General features: G+C 39.1%; 2 protein-coding genes and 1 long non-coding RNA gene across 4 annotated transcripts; 1 reads left to right on the top strand and 2 right to left on the bottom strand.

Annotated features, from left to right (window-relative positions):
- The first annotated feature begins 476 nt into the window (after positions 1-476).
- Positions 477-7,466, top strand: Syx13 (syntaxin 13). The gene is made up of 6 exons (XM_069505689.1): positions 477-727; positions 1,464-1,700; positions 2,653-2,818; positions 4,062-4,190; positions 5,030-5,168; positions 6,271-7,466. Exons 2-6 carry the CDS (start codon positions 1,474-1,476, stop codon positions 6,444-6,446), a joined length of 837 nt encoding a protein of 278 aa, XP_069361790.1. The 5' UTR covers positions 477-727; positions 1,464-1,473; the 3' UTR covers positions 6,447-7,466.
- An 863-nt stretch (positions 7,467-8,329) lies between these two features.
- On the bottom strand, positions 8,330-11,527 carry LOC138403798 (uncharacterized). Its single transcript, XR_011237958.1, has 2 exons — positions 9,655-11,527; positions 8,330-9,602 (listed from the first exon to the last, which is right to left on the bottom strand). It is a non-coding gene; the product is annotated as an uncharacterized lncRNA (long non-coding RNA).
- A 2,732-nt stretch (positions 11,528-14,259) lies between these two features.
- On the bottom strand, positions 14,260-25,285 carry Tfb1 (transcription factor B1). Of its 2 annotated transcripts, XM_069505904.1 has the most exons (12): positions 24,881-25,285; positions 22,745-22,946; positions 20,936-21,072; positions 20,307-20,508; positions 19,070-19,175; positions 18,535-18,660; positions 17,788-18,051; positions 16,877-16,975; positions 15,554-15,680; positions 15,204-15,394; positions 14,673-14,825; positions 14,260-14,478 (listed from the first exon to the last, which is right to left on the bottom strand). In XM_069505904.1, the coding sequence occupies exons 1-11, from the start codon at positions 25,032-25,034 to the stop codon at positions 14,703-14,705; spliced, it is 1,731 nt and encodes a 576-aa protein (XP_069362005.1). In that variant the 5' UTR covers positions 25,035-25,285; the 3' UTR covers positions 14,260-14,478; positions 14,673-14,702. The 2 variants fall into 2 exon arrangements, with proteins under 2 accessions (XP_069362005.1, XP_034835848.1); XM_034979957.2 differs by lacking the exon at positions 14,260-14,478 and having other exon boundaries at positions 14,597-14,825.
- Positions 25,286-25,330: the final 45 nt, after the last annotated feature.

Raw genomic sequence — 25,330 nt, 5'->3', positions numbered from 1 at the left:
AACGCACACATTTAGTGGACCTTACTTATACCGATACGACTTAAACACAAGCATGAGCCACTCGTCTTCGTGAAATGCAAAAACTATACCAGGGTATGATCGCAGTCAAGGGCTGACATCGGCTATGGTCATCGAAATAAAAACTAAGTAATTCTGCCTTGGTTGAGTGGATCACCGATCAGAAAAAAAGCAGTGGATATTCGGCGGCGGATCATGAGGCCTCGGATCGGGTCACAATCAGGGAACCCGGGATTGGGAGGTTGATGATATTACACACACGCTCTGTAAATAAACATTTTAGTTCCAAAATATTCAATTTGAACTCTAAACAGTCGAACTTTTTGGTATTGATTATAATATACTCTTTGGTAGCATTCAAGTGCCAACTGCCAAGAGAGCCTTGTCGCTGTCGCACTGTAATAGGGGCAACACCACGTACATAATAATTCAATCAAAGAGTACCTACCTATATAATCACTAGGTACGTTTTATGGGCAACAGCAAGTACAGCAGTCAGCAACACTAGTTTACGATTTACGAATGACGTTTTGTTTTTTACCATAAATAATTGGCAAAAAAATTAGGTACCTACTTATTATAGAAATCTGTGATCCTGTACTCCGAAATTCAAATTAATTACCTAATTTATCACAAAACTGGAAACTAATAGGTTTATAAAGTAAAATAAATTCTCCAAACCGGTTTTCTTACATCAAACTGCTCAAACGTAAGTGTTACATTCCTCCTTTATTATTTCCACATACTTAGGTTTGTTGTTGCGTTTTTAGATATTATATTAGTACGTATTAAGTTTAAATGATTCATAGCTTAATCACAACATAATCCGTTTATGTTGGTTTTGTACGTCATTTGTCGTTTTGCATCAGGTATTTGTGGAGAATCTAAAACAGTAGCAGATTACTTGAACAGAGCTAATCTATATTTCTATACTAATATTATAGGATAAAGTTTGTAAGTTTGTTTGTAGGTGGTAATCTCTGGAACTACTCAACCGATTTTGAAAATTCGTTCACCAGTAGAAAGCTATATTATTCTTGAGTGACACAGGCTATATTTTATTTAATAAAAATTAGAGATTCCTACGAAATTTGTAATGAGCTATCCGTGCGAAGCTGGGGCGGGTGACGGGTTACTAGTCTTCTAAATATTATATTTTAAAAGGAAAAGGTGACTAACTGACTGATTGACCGACTGACTGACTGACTGACTGATCTATCAACGCACAGCTCAAGCTACTGGATGGATCGGGGTGAAACTTGGCATGCAGATAGCTATTATGACGTAGGCACCCGCTAAGAAAGAATTTTTAAAAATTCAACTCCTAAGGGGGTGAAATAGAGGTTTGAAGTTTGTGTGTCTTAAGTCTAAGCAAAGTCAGAGTGCGGCTCTATAAATCTCACCCTAAGTCTTTGCTAGTGTACATGTTTTCTGACTTATTTCAGAGTAGTAAATATGTCTGAACGGGAACGAGAGCCGATAAGCGGTTCTAGCCGTGATTATGGCGCTGTGGCAGCGCCACCTACGGTCGCCTTTGCAGACTTCAGCCCTACAGAGCTGTACAACCTGAGTGAGGGCATTGCGGACAACATCAATACTGTCAACACAGGCCTACGTGCTCTCGAGAAGATGATGAGACAGATCGGAGGACCCAATGACAGTGTGCAGCTTAGAGACAAAATGTAAGTGTTATTCATAAAATAAAAATAAGCCTTTATTTCAGAGTGTACAATTTTTTTAGTTATATTACAGTTGTTTGCATCACTAGCAGCCGCACTCAGAGTCGCTAATCGTTACTTAAGATTCAGTTAAAACGAGACAGAATAGCTCTGTCAAGTATGAGTAATATAGAAATTGTTTCTGAATCTAGGTTAAAAAACAATCTATATGGCCTTCTATAGATGATATTCATTACTATTCAACAAATATAATGAAACCTTATATGCTAACGAAGTTATGTTGCAAAAGGTAGAAATTGATTTAATTAACTAATGTGTGACACATATTTTAACAGATAGACATAAATGTAATATCTGACGACACGACATTTCTATCATGTTAAAATGTGTGTCACGACTGACACACATTTTAACATGCCGCTAATGTGTTTTCTGACCACAACATATTTTAATGTGCCTAAACCATTTCCTAGTCACGAGAAACATTAAAGTGCCCCTAATCTGTTTTCTAGTCTTGATACACATCAAGTGAACAAAATGTGCCTATTCAGTTTTCTGAATACGACACACATTTTAACATGCCCCTAAGATATTTTCTGACCACGATACACTTGTCACGCCCTTAATCTATTTTCTAATCACGACACGCAACAGAACGTGAACAGTTCTGTGCCGGCGACGGGGCGGGATATACAGAGGCTGGGCGTGGTGGTGCGGCGAGGAGACAAGCCACAGAAACTGCAAGTTGAAAGGGATTTAGAGATCAATGAATCAGCCCGTTTGCGTCCACTACTGGACATAGGCCTTACCGAGAGTGCGTTACCACATATGGCCCTCCACATCCACATCGCTATTCACTATTCAGTTTTCTGACCACGACTCATAATTTAACATGCCCCTAATGTATTTTCTGACCACAACACACATTTTAACGTGCCCCTTACCTATTTTCTAGTCACGACACACAACAGAACGTGAACAGTTCTGTGTCGGCGACGGCGCGGGATATACAGAGGCTGGGCGTGGTGGTGCGGCGAGGGGACAAGCCACAGAAACTGCAAGTTGAAAGGCTCACGCAGGCGTTTAGAGATGCACTCGCCAAGTATTCTTCTGTGCAAAAGGTCAGTGAAAACCACTTTAATTTGCACTTTTCATATCATGTTTTGTCAATGACTCCACTGGATAAAAATACTAGCTGATGCCCATGACTTCATCCGCGTGGATTTAGGTTTTTAAAAATCCTGTGGGAACTCTTTGATTTTCCGGGATCAAAAGTAGGATGTCACTCTCCAGGTCTTAAATTATACCCATGCAAAAAATCATGTCGATCCGTTGCTCCGTTGCGACGTGATTGAAGGATAAAACAACAAACAAACACACATTTATAATAGGGGTAGTGATTAGCCTTTATACTTTGACGTAAGATTTTTTACACCTTATTACCTGTTATCTCCCAAAGCCACTATGATCCAATCAAACGTTCCTCCCAGTGTTGGGGACAATACACAGAGAAACTTTCAGCTTTTATAAAATATGGAAGGTCTGGCACGCGCTGGCTCTCTCTATTACATCAATACATGCATGTATATTATACTGGGGCCGATTCTCTTGTACACAATCTCTAAACTAAACTAAATTAACAGGTCTAAATCTAGTGCCATTCTTTTCCGCAAACAACATTATGAAAGGGATAGCAATAGATTTAGACGTGTAATTTTAGTTTAGTTTAGAGATTGTGTACAAGAGAATTAGCCACATTGTCTAAAAAGTGTAATCTTTATTATTTAGTGTAAGTTTTAAATTCTCCAGATCCTTCTTTCCACGCACATGAAAACTGTGGAATCGGCGGTGTTCCCACTAGATTACAACATGGAATAGAATAGAATAGAATATGTTTTATTCAAGTAAACTTTTACAAGTGCTTTTGAATAATCGGGTAGTTTTAATTTACCACTGGTTCGGAATGCCGTTCCTACCGAGAAGAACCAGCAAGAAACTCGGCGGTTGCTCTTTTTAATTTTTCAATTTACAATGTTACTATACAAGCCATTGCAGCCCCGTGTATTGCTGGAGCGAGTCAAATCCAAGCTTTTTATCATTTACATAGTCTTCGATTGTATAATATGCTTTTTTTAGGAGCATACTTTAACACATTTTTTAAACTTGTGTAAAGGCAAGTCTAAAATTGTTTGTGGTATTTTATTATAAAATATTACACTCATTCATGGGGTTATTCAAGGGGCGGACCAACAAATTCCTAAAAGGCCGGCAACGCATCGGCGGTTCCTCTGGTGCTACAAATGTTCGTGGGCGGCGGTAATCACTTAACATCAGGTGACCTCTATTAAAAAAATTTATTTGCAGCAAGTGTCAGAAAAGATGGCGGCCCATATGCCGACCCAGGGCCGAGCTAGGAACGATCCTCGAGCGCTGGAGGAGCAGGCCATTGCAGATGACGAGGAGGCGGCTTTGCTGGCCAACCAACAGGCACAGGTGAGTAGAGAGAAAATTAATAGGACCTTCCAGCCACAGAGAAGTACGTCGTCCTCTTAGACAGGGGATCCGAGGTTCGATTCCGGGCATGTACCTCTAACGTTTTGACGACCCCCGTGGCGCAGTGGTAAGCGCTGTGGTCTTGTTAGTGGGAGGTCCCGAGTTTGATTCCCGGCAGGGGTTAGGAGTTTTATAATTTCTAAATTTCTGGTCTGGTGTAGTGGAAGGCTTCGGCCGTGGCTAGTTACCACCCTACCCGCAAAGCCTTGCCGCCATTTGCGTTCCAGTACGATGCCTTGTAGAAACGAAAGAGGCATGGGTTTATTAGAAACTGCCATACCCCTTCCGGGTGAGCCCACTTCCATCGTAGACTGCATTGTCACTTACCACCAGGTGAGATTGCAGTCAAGGGCTGACTTGTATCAGAATAAAAATTTGGCTCGGTCCGTACTACAGTCGTATTTTTTCGTCATTTTGCACGATAATTCAAAAACTATGATGCATAAAAATAAATAAAAATCTGTTTTAGAATGCACAGGTGAAGACCTTTCATATGATACCCCACTTGATATAGTTATCTTACTTCGAAAATTGAAAATACTAATTATTAGTTCATGACCACAATTTTTTTTGTGTGATGTAACCACAAATTCACGGTTTTCAGATTTTTCCCCGAATGTCTGCTATAAGACCTACCTACCTGCCAAATTTCATGATTCTAGGTCAACGGGAAGTACCCTGTAGGTTTCTTGACAGACCGACAGACAGACAGACAACAAAGTGATCCTATAAGGGTTCCGTTTTTCCTTTTGAGGTACCCTAAAAAACATTTATTTCAGGCGCGGCTCGTCCAATTCGAGACAAGCATGCTGATAGAGAAAGAGGCGTACATCAACAAGATCGAAGCCGACGTGTTGGACGTCAACCAGATCATGCAGGAGTTGGCCGACATGGTCAGCGCGCAGGCGCAGACCGTCGGTAAGAGTTCCTTATATTATCCCCTCACTTTTACATTCCGATGGGACGGCAATCCGACACGACTGGAGAGAGATCTGGTAAAGGACCAATGCAATTTAGGTCTCATGTTTACCTGCTCAAATACTATATTTACCTAGTACTAAATGTAGCAAGCTGTGATAGCCTGGTGGTTAGGACGTCCGCCTTCTAATCGGAGGTTGGCGGTTCGATCCCGGGCACGCACCTCTAACTTTTCGGAGTTATGTGCGGTGAAGGAAAACATCGTGAGGGAACCTGCATGCCTGAGAGTTCTCCATAATGTTCTCAAAGGTGTGTGAAGTCTACCAATCCGCACATGGCCAGCGTGGTAGGCTATGGCCAAAACCCTTCTCACTCTGAGAGGAGACCCGTGCTCTGTAGTGAGCCGGCAATGGGTTGATCATGATGAAATGTAGCTATAAGATGTCGACACATTTATGCTGTATCATGTATCAGGATATATCGTGATGTTATGTGCTATGGCTTTAATATTTGGAAAAAACAGTGAATTTAAATTTTTTTACTTAGCAACACCGCATGTAAGGGGACAGCGTGACACTTCACAATATGGCGGCGTTAGTTCCGATTATGGCCACGCGCCAAAAGATGTCGCACTAATGTCTTAGAGTATTTAAACTAATAGAGAGAAAATACCTACGGTTTTGCCGTGTATTTTTTGGCACAGAAAATGGCGGCGCCTGTTCATAGTATCAGCTAATCAGCTGTCAACAAAAGATTAGGTTATTTATTTACAAGAAAAACAAGTACTTACGCTGGCACAGCAAATGGCGGACGGTGTTGTCTCTTACACACTTATGAAAATTTCAATAAGCTTGAGCTAGTTTCCGATCTGCCATTTTCTATAGGACATTAGGGACACTCTTATATCTCTATGAATTGAGTACAGTGCGACAAGGCTCTCTTGGCACTTGAATGACATTGACAGGGGGGCGCTGTTGGAGAACAAAGGTTTAGAATATTCAAACAAGAGCAAAGGGGATACTTGACGGCAACGTTAGTTCCGATTTTCGCCACACGCCAAGATAGCCTTGTCGCACTGTAATTGTTATTTTTGTATCCACAGATACAGTAGAGAGCCACATCACAGCCGCGAGCGCGGGCGTAGAGGCCGGCGTGGACGAGCTCGCGAAAGCCGCCGAGTACCAACGCCGCTATAGGCGGAAGATGTTCTTCTTCTCGCTCATAGGCATCATACTGGCCATTATATTGATCGTGTGGCTCGTTAAAGCGTTCAGATAGGCAGTTTACTTGGGTTTGTTTGTGCAAAAATTAAAATAATCATACTTTTCACGTAATGGTCGAAAACTTGAGTGTTATCATTGGAAGTTGTCATACTTTTCGTGGAATGGTCGAAAATGGGTAAAAAGCATATATGCTCATAGTCTTCATAGCGTTCAGATGGACTGGGTTTCTGGAAATTAACATACTTTTCACGTTATGATCGAAAATGTGTAGTTACTTTTCAAAAAATAATTGTGTGTTTGTACAATAAATAACGTTTTATCGTTGTAAATTAATATAATCACTTATCATACTTTTTGCGAAATGATTGAAATGTATAAAAAGTCATTTAAAAAAAATATTATAATTTCTAACTTATTTATAGAATTTTTAAATTTTCACTAAATAGTCGAAAAAGGGTGATATTTTTTTTCACAGTTACTTATTTCATTCCTACTTAAGTGTATAAACATTGTTTTTGCCATGAGAAACGAACTTGAGCGTTTTAAAATATCTTTGAAGTGCTCTAGTTATCCTCGACTTAAATATCTACCCGAGCCGAAGGCGAGGGCAGGTATTTAAGTCGTATTTAAACGTCTCGGATATAATGGCTTGTTTTATTTCAATCTTCTTAAATAGTGGCGGCCTTAAAACTGTTTTGTATTGTGGCCATATTGGTCACATACTAGTACATATAAAAAATAACCCTACTAGCTTTTCCCCGCGACTTAGTCTGCGTAATATAATTTATAGTCTCGAGAATAATGTCTATTAGTGAAAGAATTTTCTAGTTCCGGAGATTACACCCTAAATGCGCCGTTTGCGCTGCTTGCTTCGCTCATAACTTCATTATTAACATTGCATATTTTGTCAATGAAGTATAATGTGATGATAGTGTCAAACAAACTGTGCCTGTTACCATTTGAATAGGGTAACATTAACCTACTTCCGCGATAATATATTTGTCGCCCAAGTGCGGTAATAGTCTACTTTTGCAAAATGGGCTAATGTTTGATCTACTTATAACATCGTATGTATTAGTAGTTATTTATTATGTAACGCAATTTGTATAATATTTAAGGTATTTAAGACTGTCAAAATGTATCATAAATGTTATTATAATTTATAATTTGTCATAAGCTCATGGAGAACAAAAAAAACCACTTTACTTTATTGTTTTATAAATATTTTCGCTTTATTATAGTTGTCATTAAAGATATTTTATAAAAAAATGCATTGTTTGATTTAGTTGCAGTCTCTGAGGTTCGATTCCTGATTCAGTTTGGAAAATGTCTCCTTGATGAACCCTACAAGCCGCCCTTGTAGGGTTCATCATCCGAACGATGAAACATCCTCGTTCGTCGTTTGTCAGACGAACTATGTTCAGCAGTAGACGTCTATTGAGACGTCCACTGCTGGACATACCTAGGTCTCTTGGACTTAGTTGCGCCACCTGAATCCACCGACTAGTTTGAAGTCGTCCGTCCACCTAGTGGAAGGTTTTCCAACGCTGCGTCTTCCGGTGCGAGGTCGCCATTCCAGCACATCGAAACCCCAACGTCTATCGGTTTTACGAACTATGTGCCCTGCCCAGAAACTTTTAGGGTTACCATTTCAAAATGTAGGTATGTTTATTAGGCCTGATCACGAATGCATATTTAAGACGGGGTTTTCCTTAAAAGCTCCTTCCAGGGTATTTGATTGCGTTGATGGAAAAGCTTATGCATTGGTAAAAAATCCTAGAAATATTTAGATAGGAGGGTAGGAAATAAAATTTTAATTGAAAATACTGTTTATTTATTTACAATTTTTATTCAATTTGAGAGTTGAGCGTCAAACGTGCCTTATAAATAAGAACATTGACAGTGTTGTTATAAATAAACATAACATTTTTTTGAACCAACCAACCAAATTATTAAGAAAAATAAATAATTTATTTCATGCTTTGCTAAGTACACTTTGCAATATTCTCTTTGTTGCAAAGAAAGATACTTAAATAAAGTTTGTTTTAAACATAGGAAGCTCCAATACATTTAATTTTAAACTATGCAAAGTATACAAGAATATTTCGCTTGATATTTATATTGCAAAGTTGTCATAATATCTACTTAATCAATATATTTTTTGCAGTTTTATCAATATTCTGGTTGGTTTTACAATAAGCGTTAGGTACAAAAATTATTGCTTTTTATCGTTAAGTCGTCAATTAAAAAGGCCGCTTGGCTTACCCGCACCATAGAGTAAGGATATATTACATACAGCACAGATATGTCCAGATTTGCAACTATTGTGGCCCCCTCAGTCCCTCTCGCTCAAGCAGATTTTCTTACTTGTGAAATGTCATTCCTTCTACACTTCACGTTGTTTGTCAAATACTCACGTACAAATACATTTTGACAAACAAAAAAAAGTGGCCACGGTGATAAGGACAAAACATAATAATTTCGTCACGTTCTAACAAGATCTTAAATGCATTTAGCTATCTCGCTCTAACAGTAAGTGTCACAATAGGGCTACTTCTAACAGTCCTTATTCTGAGACATACAGGATCATCTGTCTCTCTGGAGTCTGGAGTCTGTCTGGAGGCTTTGACGAAGCTGTCTATTGGACAAAGCGATCGTGCGTTAAATGCGGGACGAAGGAGCGACCCGAATTGGCCTACATAGTTTAGGGCCCTATGTTGAAGGGTCATTTACAACGAGGTCGAAGGTGTCGGACAACTTTACCCGCACGTATAGTGCGCGCTAAACAAGTAAAGTCCTTTTCATGAAAAAGTCCCCCAGACGCAGCGCTGTACTCGCGTGACATAATGGCATTGAAAACAATCTTTAAAATGCACTAAGCTAGTTAAAAACTCACAAAAATCTACCACAACAAACGAACTCGATAACATCGACGAACGACAACATGGCCGACAATCACCGCCAACATAGTCCGCCGACATTATAGTTCCAAAAATCACCGCAGGACTTTCATGAAAAGGACTTTAGTTCAATCTAAACATGGGGCGTATCACTGAGCATTGTACAAAAAAAAGATCTCAGAGTATTTTAGTTTTTTAACTATCGTGAGTGATTTCCATTATAAGTATAGATTGTTACGGCTAAGCTCACGTATTTAGTCGACGTAAGGCCGATTAGTTTCGAACCCATCGGGGGTCCTTTTTCATAGGGACTCATACTTATAATCTCAGACGGGCTTGTGTATATAATCCTGTGCAAAGCACCGTGTTGCAACTTCAGATTGGACTACTTGTTTTGCGAGGAATAAAGAATCAGGTGTTAAGCGCTATGCCGAACCGACAACAGTGTGTAAAGCAGCACTTTTTTTTGGAAAATAAACTTAATGTACTTAACCGAAACAGTAATCATAGGTATAGTAAAACCTAACCGACGATGTGGTAACGTAAAATTTTGACTTCCACTTAACATTTATTATTACTAACAGATTATTTATTATTGTCGATAAATTATTACAACTTATTTTTGTTGTTTAACTTATGCATTAAAAGGAACGATAGTGAACAGTTGACCAGTTTTGTTTTTTAGCAAACAAATCTTACTTGAGTACTTAATACATAGGAAATACCCCGACTCCCCCCAAAATTAAAAAAAAAGAGAAAGTAATCAACTTTTCAAGTACTAATCATGGCAGATTAGTACCTACAGTACAAAAAATGACAAAAATTTATTACTTAGCGTTTCAAATAAGTTAATTAGTTTAGCGTTTAAACTATCGTGAGTGATTTCCATTGTATATAATATCTCTCATCCGGCTATACTCACGTGTTTAGTCGACGTTAGCCCGACTAGTCTTAACCGCAAGGCGTGCGCGAACTGACTTCCTTTAAAAAAAAAAGGCCTCGGATGGGTTCGAAACTAGTCGGGCTAGCGTCGACTAAATACGTGAGTATAGCCGTATGAGAGATATATACAAAGTTAAATATTCTAAATATCACACGACATTTACAATGGGGCTAGCACGAACGTTCGGATTGTATCATAACAAAAATTAATTTCGATTGCTGTGATTCGGTCAATTTATGACTTGCTACAATTGTCAATTTAAGTGAGAGAGTGCGCCAAATCAAAGGTGATTGCATTGTAGGTACCTTTTAAACTTTGGTGGAATTATGATGTCACAATAAAGTCAAGTTTATAGCGTCACATAAAATCGAACCTCGTGCCTTTCGATAAAAGACCATCCATTCAATCTACAGTGCCACAAGGCACTTGAATGACATTGACAGGGGGGCGCTGTTGGAGAACAAAAGCTTAGAATATTCAAACCCAGAACAAAGGGGACACTTGACGGCAACGTTAGTTCCGATTTTCGTCACGCGCCAAGATAGCCTTGTCGCACTGTATGTATTGTGCTCGTTTTTGCACTATATTTGATAGAAAAACAATTTTTTTTAATTGCTAACGGTACCACTATGAATCGTTTTTTAAATCTCTATAATCAACTTATTTCAAACGCATAGTACCTAACATTTCTGTTTTAGAATCACACTAAGAATTGCGGCTAATTCTATTGTACATAAACTCTAAACTAAATTGACATGTCTAAATCTATTGCTATCCTTTTCCACAGAGTGCATTACGAAAGGGATAGCAATATAATATTAAAACCTGTCATTTTAGTTTAATTTAGAGATTGTGTACAACAGAATGTTTATTTTACACAGTATTTATATTTTATTGTGATAGCTAAAAAATATACAAAACATAAACAGTCATTTGGTTTTATAGAAATGCCTTCATTCAGTATTATCTATCGGCCGCGCCAAACTTCTAGAACTCTCAGTTAACATTAACTTTTCATGTTAACGTTGACTGCTCGTCAATTCATTTCAAGAAAGAAATTCATGATTTAACATCTCAAACAAGCCAACATTTGACATGTCATTTACTAAATATCATTACTCACAGTTAACGTTAACTTGAAAAACATTTTGAAGTTTGATTAAGAGTTGCTGATTTGATTAGACGGCAACATCTCTATTGGTTGAGTTTCAGTTTGCCTAGTTATAAGTCCCGCAAACTGCTAATGCGCATGACCGCCATTTTAGTGACGTCAGCACTAGACTGAAGTTTCGATCTGATAGTATATTTTTATTTCAGCTGTCGTCAAATGACGTCATTTCGATGTTAATGAGACATGGTTCCAGCGCAATAGCAATTTGCAGGACTCATACGATATTTTCGAATTTGTTGATCGCATAATTTTAGGAGGAAAAGTCAAATCAAGTGTAAATGCGAACAACTTTTACAGCGGTGTCTTTAGATGAAAAGTTTAAAATGTTATGCTATCTCTTTTCAATACTTGCATTTTGAACAAGTTTATCTCTTTCTACGATATGCGGCATTCTAGAAGTTTGGCGCAGCCTGTACCTACTTATTTTATTTTGTGTTACATTTAATTTAACAGTTAATCAAGATCTATACAATACAAAAAGGTTATGTACAATATTTTTTTACATTTTTTTAGTTAATTTTTTTCAAGCATTATTTAAATATTTTCAGGTCATTCGACCGTTATTATTTTATAATTCGAGTTATGAACATTTTTTTGGAATTTTATATTATACCTAGAGGTTATAAATCAAATATGTTTTACGTTAGTATAAAAAATAAAATGTGTTGCAGACTTGCAGTCTTTTTTCTAACACAACTAAAATAATAACAAATAAATATCTTCTCTAGATATATATTACAGTGTAATAAAAAAGGCTGCAGACTTCTAAACATTTTATCGCATTTTATAATATTATGTAGATAACCAAAACCAAAAGATAATAATTTATATATTTTTATTTCTAAATTATATCATACAATATCATCTTACATATACAAATAACAGCTTTAAATGTAAAACATATCTAATTTAAACCCATTTTTTTGCATATAACATTCTTATATCATTTGCTATTAATTTTTATACAGCCATAATACATCTGAACATTTTTTTGATATAACAATGCAATTTTATGAGAATTTATTGTGTCTATTACTCTAGAATTATTGTTAAATATTATTTCAGTCGGATATACAGTCGTGTTAGACTGATGCGACACGATGCGTTTCCGGTGCGGTGCGGTGCCGCACGTTGCTGTCATCATCATCATGATCAACCCATCGCCGGCTCACTACAGAGCACGGGTCTCCTCTCACCGTGAGAAGGGTTTTGGCCATAGTCTACCACGCTGGCCATGTGCGGATTGGTAGACTTCACACACCTTTGAGAACATTATGGAGAACTCTTAGGCATTCAGGTTTCCCCATGTTTTTGTTGAATGTTTTCCTTCACCGTTAAAGCAAGTGATATTTTATTAATTAAAACGCACATAACTCCGAAAAGTTAGAGGTGCGTGCCCGGGATCGAACCCCCGACCTCCGATTAGGCGGACGTCCTAACCAGTAGGTTATCACAGCTTACAGCCAGACCGTTGTAGATTTGAGTATTGGGTACCACACGGGCACTGCGTTGCCGCACCGGCTAAAAATATGGCGTCGCAACGCACCACCTCTCCCCGCCTCGTCTCTCTGGTCCCAAGTCCGATGCGCGTGCGGTGCGGCGCCGCACGACGTCGTAACGCATCGTGTGGCATAGTACAGCGATTTCTATGTAGAATGACGCACCGCCAACGCAACGCATCGTGTTACTTCACTCTTAACTAGAGCTAGTATGTGCAACACATTCACACATTGCACTTGTGTCGTGTCTATGAATAGGAGTGTCAAAGTCTATCTCTCTCACACGCGGCTAAGCTTATAAGCGTGATAGAGAAAGTTATCGTTTTGTTTTTACTATTAACGTGAAATACATCGTGATTTTTGTTTCTGAACCGTCAGTTAAAATGTTTTTTGGAAAACTTGGTTCTGACGAGACTTAGGTCTCTATCTGAGGTATACTACCGCAACTAACAACTTGGGCCATCTCTGTAACCACTGACAGTGCATACTTGGCCAGACTTCAATTGTAATAATCAATTTATTATTGATCAAAGTCGCCTTAATTCATTAGTAAGAGTGTATTACCACAACTTAGCCTGATTTTTACATACTTGGCGCAGTTTACCACTGAATAAAGTCGCTTTAATTCATTAGTAAGCGTATATTACCGCAACTTGGCCTGATTTTTTGCATAATTGGCGCAGTTTACCACTGAATAAAGTCGCTTTAATTCATTAGTAAGCGTATATTACCGCAACTTGGCCTGATTTTTTGCATAATTGGCACAGTTTACCACTGAATAAAGTCGCTTTAATTCATTAGTAAGCGTATATTACCGCAAGTTGGCCTGTTTTTTCCATACTTGGCGCATAATAACCAAATTATCACTGAATAATAATGCCACAGAGCATAATTAGCGCACTCTATCACCGATTAAAGTCACTTTAATAAGTTTTTAGCGCACCAACACTATATTTGCGATACAATGTTGTAATTAGGCGTATACTATCGTAGCTTGGTCGTCTCAGTTGCCACGGCGCATACTTGGCGCAGTTTATCGCATACTTGGTGCATAATAATAATAGTCAATGTATCACTGAATAATGTCCTTTAATTGGTTTTAGTGTACCAACACTATATTTGCGATAAGATGTTGTAGTTAGGCGAATACTATCGTAGCTTGACCGTCTCAGTTGCCACGGCGCATACTTGGCGCATTATAATAAGTCAATTTATCACTGAATAATGTCCTTTAATTGGTTTTTAGCGCACTAACACGATATTTGCGATACGATGTTGTAGTTAGGCGTATACTATCGTAGCTTGACCATCTCAGTTGTCTTCGCGCATTATAATACAATTTATCACTGAATAATGTCACTTTAATTGGTTTTTAGCACACACATCCTATATTTGTGGTAGGACATTGTAGTACGGCGTATATTACCGCAACTTGGCCTGTGTCTGTTGCCACATCGCATACTAGTCGCAGTTTATCGCATATTTGACGCATAAGTCAATTTATTACTGAATAATGTCACTTTAATTGGTTTATAATGTCACTTTAATTGGTTTTTAGCACACAAATCCTATATGTATTTGCGGTAGGACATTATAGTAAGGCGTAAACTACCGCAACTTGGCCTGTCTCTGTTGCCACATTTGCATACTTGGCGCAGTTTATCGCATATTTGACGCATAACTGACAAGTCAATTTATCACTGAATAATGTCACTTTAATTGGTTTATAATGTCACTTTAATTGGTTTTTAGCACACACATCCTATATTTGTGGTAGGACATTGTAGTACGGCGTATACTACCGCAACTTGGCCTGTCTCTGTTGCCACATCGCGTACTTAGCGCACGCCACGTCGATCATTTGGTTCATATGTTTTGTTAGCGATGTCGCTAACGGCGTCAGCTCACGGAGCATTTTTTCCTGTAAAATAAAATGAAAAGTATGTTTAAAAAGCACTTATCTACGACGTAAGTGATTCAGTCAAGGGTTAACTTGTCATCGAAAAAATGCATTAGAAATAAAAACTTCTTACTCTGAGAGGAGACCCGTGGTCAGTAGTGGGCCGGTAATGGGTTGAAAAATAAAAATGAATATAAAATAAAAGTTGATGAACGTTGCTGAATTAGCGACCCGCACCAGACAACACAGTGTAGGTAAACCCCTCATTAGAACAGACTATTCAAAAGGAGCTGATGCTTATTTTGAGAGGACACCCGTGCTCGGTAGTGAGCCGACGATGGGTTGATGATGATGACATTGCAGTGAGCGGAATTCCGCTAGATTTGTTCGTTGACTCACCTCGAAGGGCCTTAGCTTGACGTTTCTAAACCTAAGCAGCGCGTCGTAGAACTTTTCCGCGCGCACGGGCGCGTCCTCGGACTCCGCGCTGGCGCCCGGCTGCGGAAAACACCGCCACAACTCGCGGAGTAGTTCCCCCCCAGATAGGTAAATGCGGTGTAACTCGTTTTTCACGTCCGGTGGTATTAGTTCTGAAATGGAAACAGAAATCGGTACTGATTCTGAGCACAACTAATTTAAACAATATTAAGCTATATAATATGTTTATATTTATTTTATATTTTTAAAACACGCTAACCCAGCTTCAGACCACGCCTGAAGTTACTAGTACAACTTATAATAAGACTCACGCGCCATACACGCGGCTTGGTGTTGCCTCATCAACGCGCCTCCTGGACTCAACTCGCCCAAAGCACCCACGGCCGCTGACGCGCTCACTCTGAACGGCCTTTGACACTGTTGTCCGCTTGACCACGCCTGAAATTAACAGGTTTGTGGTTGACACATGCACACACATCCATACATACATACATATGCATTAACACACAAATTAGACATACAGACATAAATACAGATATACCAACACACGAATTAATAACGTCCGATAAACACGCCGGGCGCCGCGCGTCGTCGTGTACAATGCGAACGCAGTACGGGGCGCACAGATGCCGTTATGCGCCCGCGCCGACACCGACTTGGTACGCGAGTCAGTCACAACCGGCGCGCCACTGCGCATTGATGTTACTTTAAGAGCCCTCGCCCACGGCGACTTTTTGTAGCGATACAGTAGCGATGCTGTCGCGCGTCCGCATCGATACAGTCGCGAAGCGGTCGCTAGCTGTGTGCCCTCGCCCACGGTCTCAGATTCAGTCGCGATGCAAACGCGATATTGTCGCGCTTCTGTGTCGATGCAAACGAGAAAAAATGTTGCACTGATGCTCGGTTCTCTATTCACGCGCCACCCTCCCTCCGTTCTTCCCCCGATGTCATCCGACAAAGTCGCGCGTTTGCATCGATACAGTCGCAATGCAGTAGCACGTTGCAAATGCGACTAACACGCGTTAGTAGTGATGCTGGCGTGCGTTTAGTAAACGCGCGACAGCATCGCTAGAAAAAGTCGCCGTGGGCGAGGGCTCTAAGTGCTACGCATTTTGGCTTGTATTCGTGTGTTATTGTTATCGTCTTAGTTCCTATTTGTAATTAGCTTTCCGCCTATACCTACTGTCTACTGCTTTTTCGCCTTCGCTTTACTGTAGTGCATCTGTGTGTCGTGATTAAACGAAACTTGTCAGTGAGTCGCTTGGTTTCTTTCCTCTGTAGGGGTTCTTATCTGTTCCTAGATAAGAACCCCTACAGGTTATCTAAATATGTAAAAGGAAAGGCTGACGCACGTGCTCCTAGAGTGCACGGGCGTGACAGAACAACGCGAACGCCATTTGGGTTCCCCGGCCTCACTCCATGAAGCCCTTGGCAACCTGAGCGGTCTACTTGGTTTCTGGTGCAAGCTTGGATGGCTGGAGTGAAGACTTCGGCGGGACGAGGGGAAAAAAAAAAAAAAAAAAAAAAAAAAAAATGCACGCACAACAGACGGAAAACGTTTGAGTGCGGAAACCAGCCCAGAGTGAAGAAGAAGAAGAAGAAGAAGAAGAAGAATGTGTGTTTGTAGCACTTACTTGACATATAGACGCTAGCGCCGACAGCGGCGGTGGGTTGGTGGTACTTGTACTGGACTGACTGACTTGTGACGATGGACCTAACAAATACCTTTCCACCTGCAAAATAAAATAACAATATGAGAAAAACCGGCCAAGTGCGAATCAGGCTCGCGCAACGTGGGTTCCGTACTACAGTCGTATTTTTTCGACATTTTGCACGATAATCCAAAAACTATGATGCATAAAAATAAATAAAAATCTGTTTTAGAATGCACAGGCGAAGACAGTAACGGGATCCTGCGCATGATAGCGGACAAAATGGATAGTCCTCTGATGGGGAAACTCGGGCAGAGGATTAAATCCCTTTTAGTTATTAAGTACTAACATAGTGATTAAGTATTTTGTTACTAACTCCTTAGTGTTTAAGTATTAACATAGTTATTAAGTATTTATTGTTACTAACACATAATGGATCAATTGTTGTCCGATTTAATAATAAATAAATTGAAATTGAAGACCTTTCATATGATACCGTGTAGAAACCAAAGGGGTATGGGTTTACTAAAAACTGCCATACCCCTTCCAGGTTAGCCCGCTATCATCTTAGACTGCATCATCACTTACCACCAGGTGAGATTGCAGTCAAGGGCTAACTTGTATGTGAATAAAAAAAAAAATACCCCACTTGATGTAACTGTTATCTTACTTCAAAATTGAAAATACTAATTATTAGTTCATGACCACAATTTAATTTTTTTTGTGTGATGTAACCACAAATTTACGGTTTTCAGATTTTTCCCCGAATGTCAGTTGCCTGGAAACCTCCTCATTGGAGGGGAAAGGGGAATATTAGTCGAAAACTAGACGCGGGTTCGAATCCTGCCGGTTCACAATTTTTGATATGTATTTTATTTAGAAACTGTACTTACCTTCGATAATTTCAACTCCTGCGCCTCCTCACCAATTTGAACACTATCTAGATCTTCGTAATGTAACTTTTCCAAAATCCTTTTCTTCTTATCCACGGGCTCGCTCGGATCTTTGTCTTGCGCTGTCCTTTTCTCTACTCCGTTCGTATCTTTCACACCGTTCTCGACCACTTTGTTGTTGTTATTCGTTGTTTTGCTATTGCTATTACTACTCGTGTTATTGCTATTGGTACTGCTGTTTGATTTATGACTAGCTTTGAGCACCTGCGGGGAATATAATATTTTTACATCTCATACAAAGAGAGCCTTACGGAGCTGGAAAGGCTTCGTTTGTCAATTCAATTTCAAGGAAAAGTCAATTTTCTTACAACTGTCAAGAAATTTTTGAAATGATTATAGATTCGACTTTTTCATGCTGATTTTGCATAACAAACACAACGTTATAGACATATGGATATACGCGTGTGGCGCGTCTGTTGCGCGTATGTAGCTCATGTGTTGTGCGTATGTTGCACGTGTGTGGCGCGTGTTGCGCATGTGTGGTGCGTCTGTTGCACGTGTGTAGCGCAAGTTTTGCGCGTCTGAGGCGTGTGTAGCGCTTTTGTAACGCATGTGTGTCGCGTCTGTTGCGCATGTGTGGCGCGTCTGTTGCGTGTTGCGCGTTTGTGTTGCGAGTGTTCTGTGTGCGATATTATCGATCTATTCGGATTTGATATCAGTTAAGTTACATTTATCAAAATGACATACCATAATGGAGTGTTGGTTGAATCGTTTGATCATGCTGCGATGTATGGAGGTGCCGTCTTTTTCCTTCTCACCCGAATCGTCTTCTGGTAAGAACGGGACAGACTCCGTGAATTGAGGTAAATCCACCTAAACATAAACGACGATATATTATTTTAATAAACACAAGATTTATGGTACATTTTTGAGGTAAACTTCGAGAAGGAGCAATCCAAGATTTAGGGGATACGATATGAAGCTACATTATCAATTGCCATCATCAAATCCATTAAAACACTTTCTGACCAACAGAGTTGTTCACAAATGTAATAAATTGCCTAAGGATGTGGTTATGTCAAGTTCTGTTAACCAGTTCAAGAATAGATTAACCAAATATTTGGAAAACTCGAAGCACTTCTGATATAGACGCATCAGCGAAAGCTGCTTAGTCTGCTTATAATAATGTCGGTTACTCTGGTTCTCACTAATTCTACTACGGATCTCATTTCTGGTTCTCCTCATTTCAGAACCTGCATAGCCCCAAAGAATAAGAACTCACGGTGAGATCCACTGTGGTGTGTCTCATGGCGGACGCGATAGCCTGGTCGTCTTGTTTGGCGCATTCGCCGAACAGGTCCTTGCTGGACGACGATGCTATGCGGTCTCTGCAAAATTACCCAAAAATAATAAAACACGAAACTTTTGCCAATCGATGAATTTGTTAATGTACAAACAAAATCATATATAACTAGCAGATGCCCGCGACTTCGCCCGCGTGGATTTAGGTTATTAAAAATCCTGTGGGAACTCTTAAATTTAAATTTTCCGGGATAAAAAGTAGCCTATGTCTTTCCCCGGGTTGCAAGCTACCTCTGCACCAAATTTCGTCAAAAGCGGTTGAACGGTTAAGCCGTGAAAAGCTAGCAGACAGACAGACAGACACACTTTCGCATTTATAATATTAGTATGGATATCTGTCTCGGCTTTACTCAGGTGTTTAGTCGACGTTAGCCCGACTAGTTTTGAACCCATCCAGGGTCTTTTTTCAAGGGAGTCATTTCGCGCACGCGTCGCGGTTGTGACTCCCTTGAAAAAGGACCCCGGATGGGTTCGAAACTAGTCGGGCTAACGTCGACTAAACACGTGAGTAAAGCCGGGACAGATATTAAGTATATAAGGAAATCACTCACGGTAGCTTAAACGCTAAAACAAACAAAATTGTAGAGCATTGTCTCTGTTGTTGAGACCGACAAAACGTAATATAGGTATGAGTGACAGAGACAACGCCCTACAAAGCCGAAATGTCATTCTAATGGCCGATGTACATTACTTTCTGCCGCGTACTGTATCTCATTGTTGATACACCAGATTTTGGCCATTGTGGGCTGGTTCTTGGTTTTGGGCCTCTGGAAGAGCTCTAGAAGAAACTTTGATTGTAGAAATGAAAAGTACCTGTGAAAATAAGGTGACTGAAAGAATTTGGTCCAAAACTCAGCTTCGGCCATCTTGTTAGGGACATAGTCCACATGTCTCTTCCTCACAGCGGAGTATGTCTTGGATATCTCGTCTATAATGTCCTGTGTCAGGTTGTTTAGAAGAGGAAACTAGTACAAAAAAAAAGTACCTGTGAAAATAATGTGACTGAAAGAATTTGGTCCAAAACTCAGCTTCGGCCATCTTGTTAGGGACATAGTCCACATGTCTCTTCCTGACAGCGGGGTATGTCTTGGATATCTCGTCTATAATGTCCTGTGTCAGGTTGTTTAGAAGAGGAAACTAGTACAAATAAAAAGTACCTGTGAAAATAATGTGATTGAAAGAATTTGGTCCAAAACTCAGCTTCGGTCATCTTATTAGGCACATAGTCCACATGTTTCTTCCTCACAGCGGGGTATGTCTTGAATATCGCATCTATAATGTCCTGGGTCAGGTTGTATTTCAGTCCGTTGCAGCCGTCTGTCTGTGGTTGGATGTCTGCCAGGAACGCTCCCGATACACCTGGGGAAAAGAATCCGATTTTGATATGTATTTAAAAAAAACCGGCCCAGTGCGAATCAGGCTCGCGCAACGTGGGTCGACATTTTGTAATATAACTCAAAAACTATGATAAAAATAAATAAATATCTGTTTTAGAATGCACAGGTGAAGCCCTTTCTTGATATAGTTATCTTACTTCGAAAATTGAAAATACTAATTATTAATTTATGACCACAATTTAATTTTTTTTGTGTGATGTATCCACAAATTCACGGTTTTCAGATTTTTACCCTAAAGCCAGCTATAAGACCCACCTACCTGCCAAATTTCATGATTCTAGGTCAACGGGAAGTACCCTGTAGGTTTCTTGACAGACAGACAACAAAGTGATCCTATAAGAGTTCCGTTTTTCCTTTTGAGGTATGTAACCCTAAAAAAAACAACTTACCAGCCTCTTGTTTCATGCTGGTAGATTCTGTGTAGTGCTTCAAAGTGGGGGTGTTCCAGTATTCCTCACTGTTGATCACCTTTGATATCACCAAGTCTTCATATAAATGCTTTAGTGTTGGATGTAACGATAATAACCTGTGTTCAAAAAAATTCCAAGTTCACTTTTATCATAATCAGTATACCCTTATTTAGAGACCGGATCATATGCAACATAAAAAGTTATATGCATGCAAATATGCATGAAAAATGCTTGAAATATGCACGAAAATTGGCAGAATATGCGAAATTAAATGATAAATTTCAGGAATCCCCAAAAAAAGATTTCAAAATTAGCATACAATTAGTAAATTATGTTTGATAGGCGATAATAGGTACAGTAACATTATGTGACATTAAAATTATTAAAATTTTTGTAAACGTAAGCAATCAAATATTTTTCTCAATGTTCAGTGGTAAGATTGTGTCTACGATCATTTAGAATATTTTTGTAAGTGGAAAAGGTTAGCTCCACATCCACTGAACTGGGCAGAATTTGAACTTGGGTGCTATGTTAGCACTTATAGTTTCTGGCAAAAGTTCTGCAGTCCCATTAATGAAAATCAATTTGACACAAACTTTTAAAACCTGGGTTATTGTTCAATATGTTTTCAAACTTTTCTTTAAGTTTATGCGACAATGCATTTGGCAACGCGCATTCATTTAGCGTATTTTATCAATATCTAAGCCCTTATATTTTGTGACTGTTAGTAAATTTGGTCGCATTTCGGAACGCAGGGCGAGTGAAAAATATTGTAAATGTGCCGACAATATGCATCATTACTAGATCTTAGGTAAAATATGCAATTATCGCTGAGAATGTCTAAAATATGCCAATGCATATGCGAATATGCAAATGCATATAATCCGGTCTCTACTTATTATAAATGCGAAAGAGTCGACGTGAAAATGGATCGACGTGATTTTTTGCATTGCTATAGTTTAAGACCTGGAGAGTGACATACTACTTTTATTCCACGGGATTTTTGAAAACCTACACAGACGAAGTCGCGGGCATCAACTAGTAGGTAATACAATAAGTTACACTTTTTTGATGGTCCGTTGTTGGATTAAGAGTAGTAGTCTCATAGCTTTAGAAAACTAAAGCAACGAGGGTTCAAAACTCGCCCGGTTCTGAGAAGAGCCTACAACAAACTCAGCCGGGTATTCTTTTTATCATCACCACTTTACAAAATCACTTAAACTTATTAGAATTATCATAAAGCTGTCAAGCAACTCATTCCCAAGCTTCCTTATCATTCCTTTATCCTTTACATTGTAATAGGATTGTTCAATAAGTTTACTGAGTCTTTTATCTTTGTCATTTGTATGGGATTACTTAACAGAGAGAGCCCTATACTAACTGCTCTCCGTGGATAGAGTATACTCAAAATGACCAAATAATTAAGTAGAGGTAAAATGAAGCTGTGATAGCCTAATGGTTAGGATGTCCGCCTTCTAATCGGAGGTTGGGGGTTTGATCCCGAGCATGCACCTCTATCTTTTCGGAGTTATGTGCGTTTTAAGTAATTAAATATCACTCGCTTTAACGGTAAAGGAAAACATCGTGGGGAAACCTGCATGCCTGAGAGGTTTCCATAATGTTCTCAAAGGTGTGTGAAGTCTACCAATCTGCACATGGCCACATGCCAGGCCACGGCCATGGCATGGTAGACTATGGCCATAACCCTTCTGAGAGGAGACCCATGCTCTGTAGTGAGCCGGCGATGGGTTGATCATGATGATGATGATGAAAATGGAGTATGCATACCTAGATTTCATTTCCAACTCCCCATCAATCTGCCGCTTGAACTTAGGCAATAGGTCCTGCAGTAGCATCTTGACCTGGTCGCGGTCTTTGGCCTGAGCCTCCGCGCCTGCCGGGTTAACGAACTGGAACGTGGAACACGTGCCATCGTGGAGGACCACTTGTAGCTGCACTTTTGGTTTGCCGATGGGAGAGATTTTTTGTGCTGGAAAGATTATGTAAGATTAGACATGCCAGAAGTCTGTGGAGACTCTGATACGCATAGTGTGGCTAAAATCTGTGCTAAATCACACAGATGATTTGGATTAAGGTAAACTATCTTCTATCTAAATATATAAAAGGAAAAAATGACTGGCTGACTGACTGACTGATCTATCAACGCACAGCTCAAACTACTGGACGGATCGGGCTGAAATTTGGCATGCAGATAGCTATTATGACGTAGGCATCCGCTAAGAAAGGATTTTTGAAAATTCAACCCCTAATGGGGTGAAATAGGCGTTTGAAATTTGTGTAGTCCACGCGGATGAAATCGCGAGCATAAGCTAGTTCCATACATAAACAACTTTGTTGGTCAGAAAGTGTTTTAATGGAGTTAACAATGTCAGTTGATATTGTAGCTTCATATCATGTCCCCTTCTTAGTCTAGGATGTGTGAAAACATTTCTTCTTCTTCTTTTCTTGTCTATGGCTCTATGTACTGCGGTGTGAAAACATTTGTTAAGTCAAGGTTATTGATTAATTACTTAATGACTAACTTACTCAACCAGTTGGATTGGCCTTCAGCTGTCCAAATATAAAAATTTGTTACTTTGATATAGCTATTGTGGCTGATTCTGTTTTGCACAATTTCAAAACTAAATTGACAGGTCTAAATGTAATGTTATCCTTTTCGAAAGCACCTTGAAGTGTAGATAAAAATACTATCATAAAAATTATAAACAAAATCTCACCACCCTCAAAAGCAGGTGAGAAACAGGTGATCTAATTGAAACTTACAAAATACTAAATAAATTATTATAATCTCCCAAATTTTCAGAGCATGTATTCGAGAAGGAGCAATCCTAGATTTAGAGGACATGATATGAAGCTACAATATCAATTGCCATCGTCAAATCCATTAAAACACTTTCTGACCAACAGAGTTGTTCACATATGGAATAAGTTGCCTAAGGATGTGGTGATGTCAAGTTCTGTTAACCAGTTCAAGAATAGATTAGAGAAACATTTGGAAAACTCGAAGTACTTCTGATCAAATCAGCGAAAGCTGCTTAGTCTATTAAAAATAATAAAATAAAATAAAAATATAGGTACTTTTTCTATACTGAAAGCAGCCTGGAATCTACAATGTTGCAACAAGACCAAAATCTACTTATTATTATTTTCGTATTACGTATTATTTTCTTGTAAAATACCACAAGACTTATGTGTGGCCTTATTGTTGATTGCTCGAGAGTTTAAATTTATTACTGATTTTATTACTTAGGCGAGCAAGACTTATAGCGCAAAGTTATTACTTAAATATTAACATTTAATTAGATTAAATAGAAAACTATTAAAATTATGGTTCCTCTTCTCTGGACTTGTATTGCAGTTTTGTGGTCTGCAATAATACCACCAATGTCAATTTAGTGGAGAAAACAATGTGATAATTGTTTATTGGTTCTGGAATTACTTTCTTGAGTATCCTTTTGGGATCAATCAAACTCTAGCTGTATGATGGTTTTAAGGCTGATCTATAATTACTTGACTTTGCTCAGACTCAAGTTTCAGTTAAGACAGATTTATGTCAGCGCATGTCTTATCTGAAACTTGATAACTGACATAAATCTGTCTCATTTTTAACTGACTTCCAAAAAGGAGGGCAGTTATGGGCTCAGTTTAGCCAGTTTTGTTTATAACTCAGTAAAGTCTCAGTAAGAGCAGTCAAAAGTATTCTATAGATATCAGCCTTAGCCTTAGCAGATGGAGCAAAAGTAAAATGTAAGACTGGAGAGCTGGCCTTGCTACAAGGACATCTATAGCTAGAACGTCTAGAACAAATAAATTGTCTCAGTTCTATAGTACAGCGGTAGACCTTGAAATCATTTCGAGCAGTGAATATCTACTACATAAAATATAAATAGTTCCTCTACTTACTTTTAATATCAGCGTACTTGTGGGACACAGCAACTGTATCCCGATTCTCCAACATCCATGCTAGTCTTTGGTTCATCACATACAAAGTCCCATCGCCCTTCTTATACCTAACATGTCCCACGCTCAACAGAACGTCCTCCGACGATGTAGTCATTTTAAACTCTTAAAAATATCAACAGGGACTTTTTACTTCACTATACAAAAAGTCTGGTCATTCGACTATGAAACCGAATTCCTAAGACCTCCCAAATCAACCATCTGCACTAAGTGTACTTTTCTTGGAGCTCATAGTTAAATTATTGGGTGTCACATATTAGGAAGCGTTGTAACGCGTATAAAAAAGGTAAATTATTTACGAAATTTACATCCACGAAAAACGCATCGCCAAAAACCACTTGCGGGTTATATTTGACATTTCATGTCAAATTCAATTGCTACCATAAACTATAG

Source organism: Maniola hyperantus, chromosome 21 (genome assembly GCF_902806685.2).
Source record: "Maniola hyperantus chromosome 21, iAphHyp1.2, whole genome shotgun sequence".
Classification (NCBI taxonomy): Eukaryota; Metazoa; Arthropoda; class Insecta; order Lepidoptera; family Nymphalidae; genus Maniola; species Maniola hyperantus.
The sequence above is the reverse complement of the archived record's forward strand: the minus strand, read 5'-3'. Positions and strand labels throughout refer to the sequence as shown.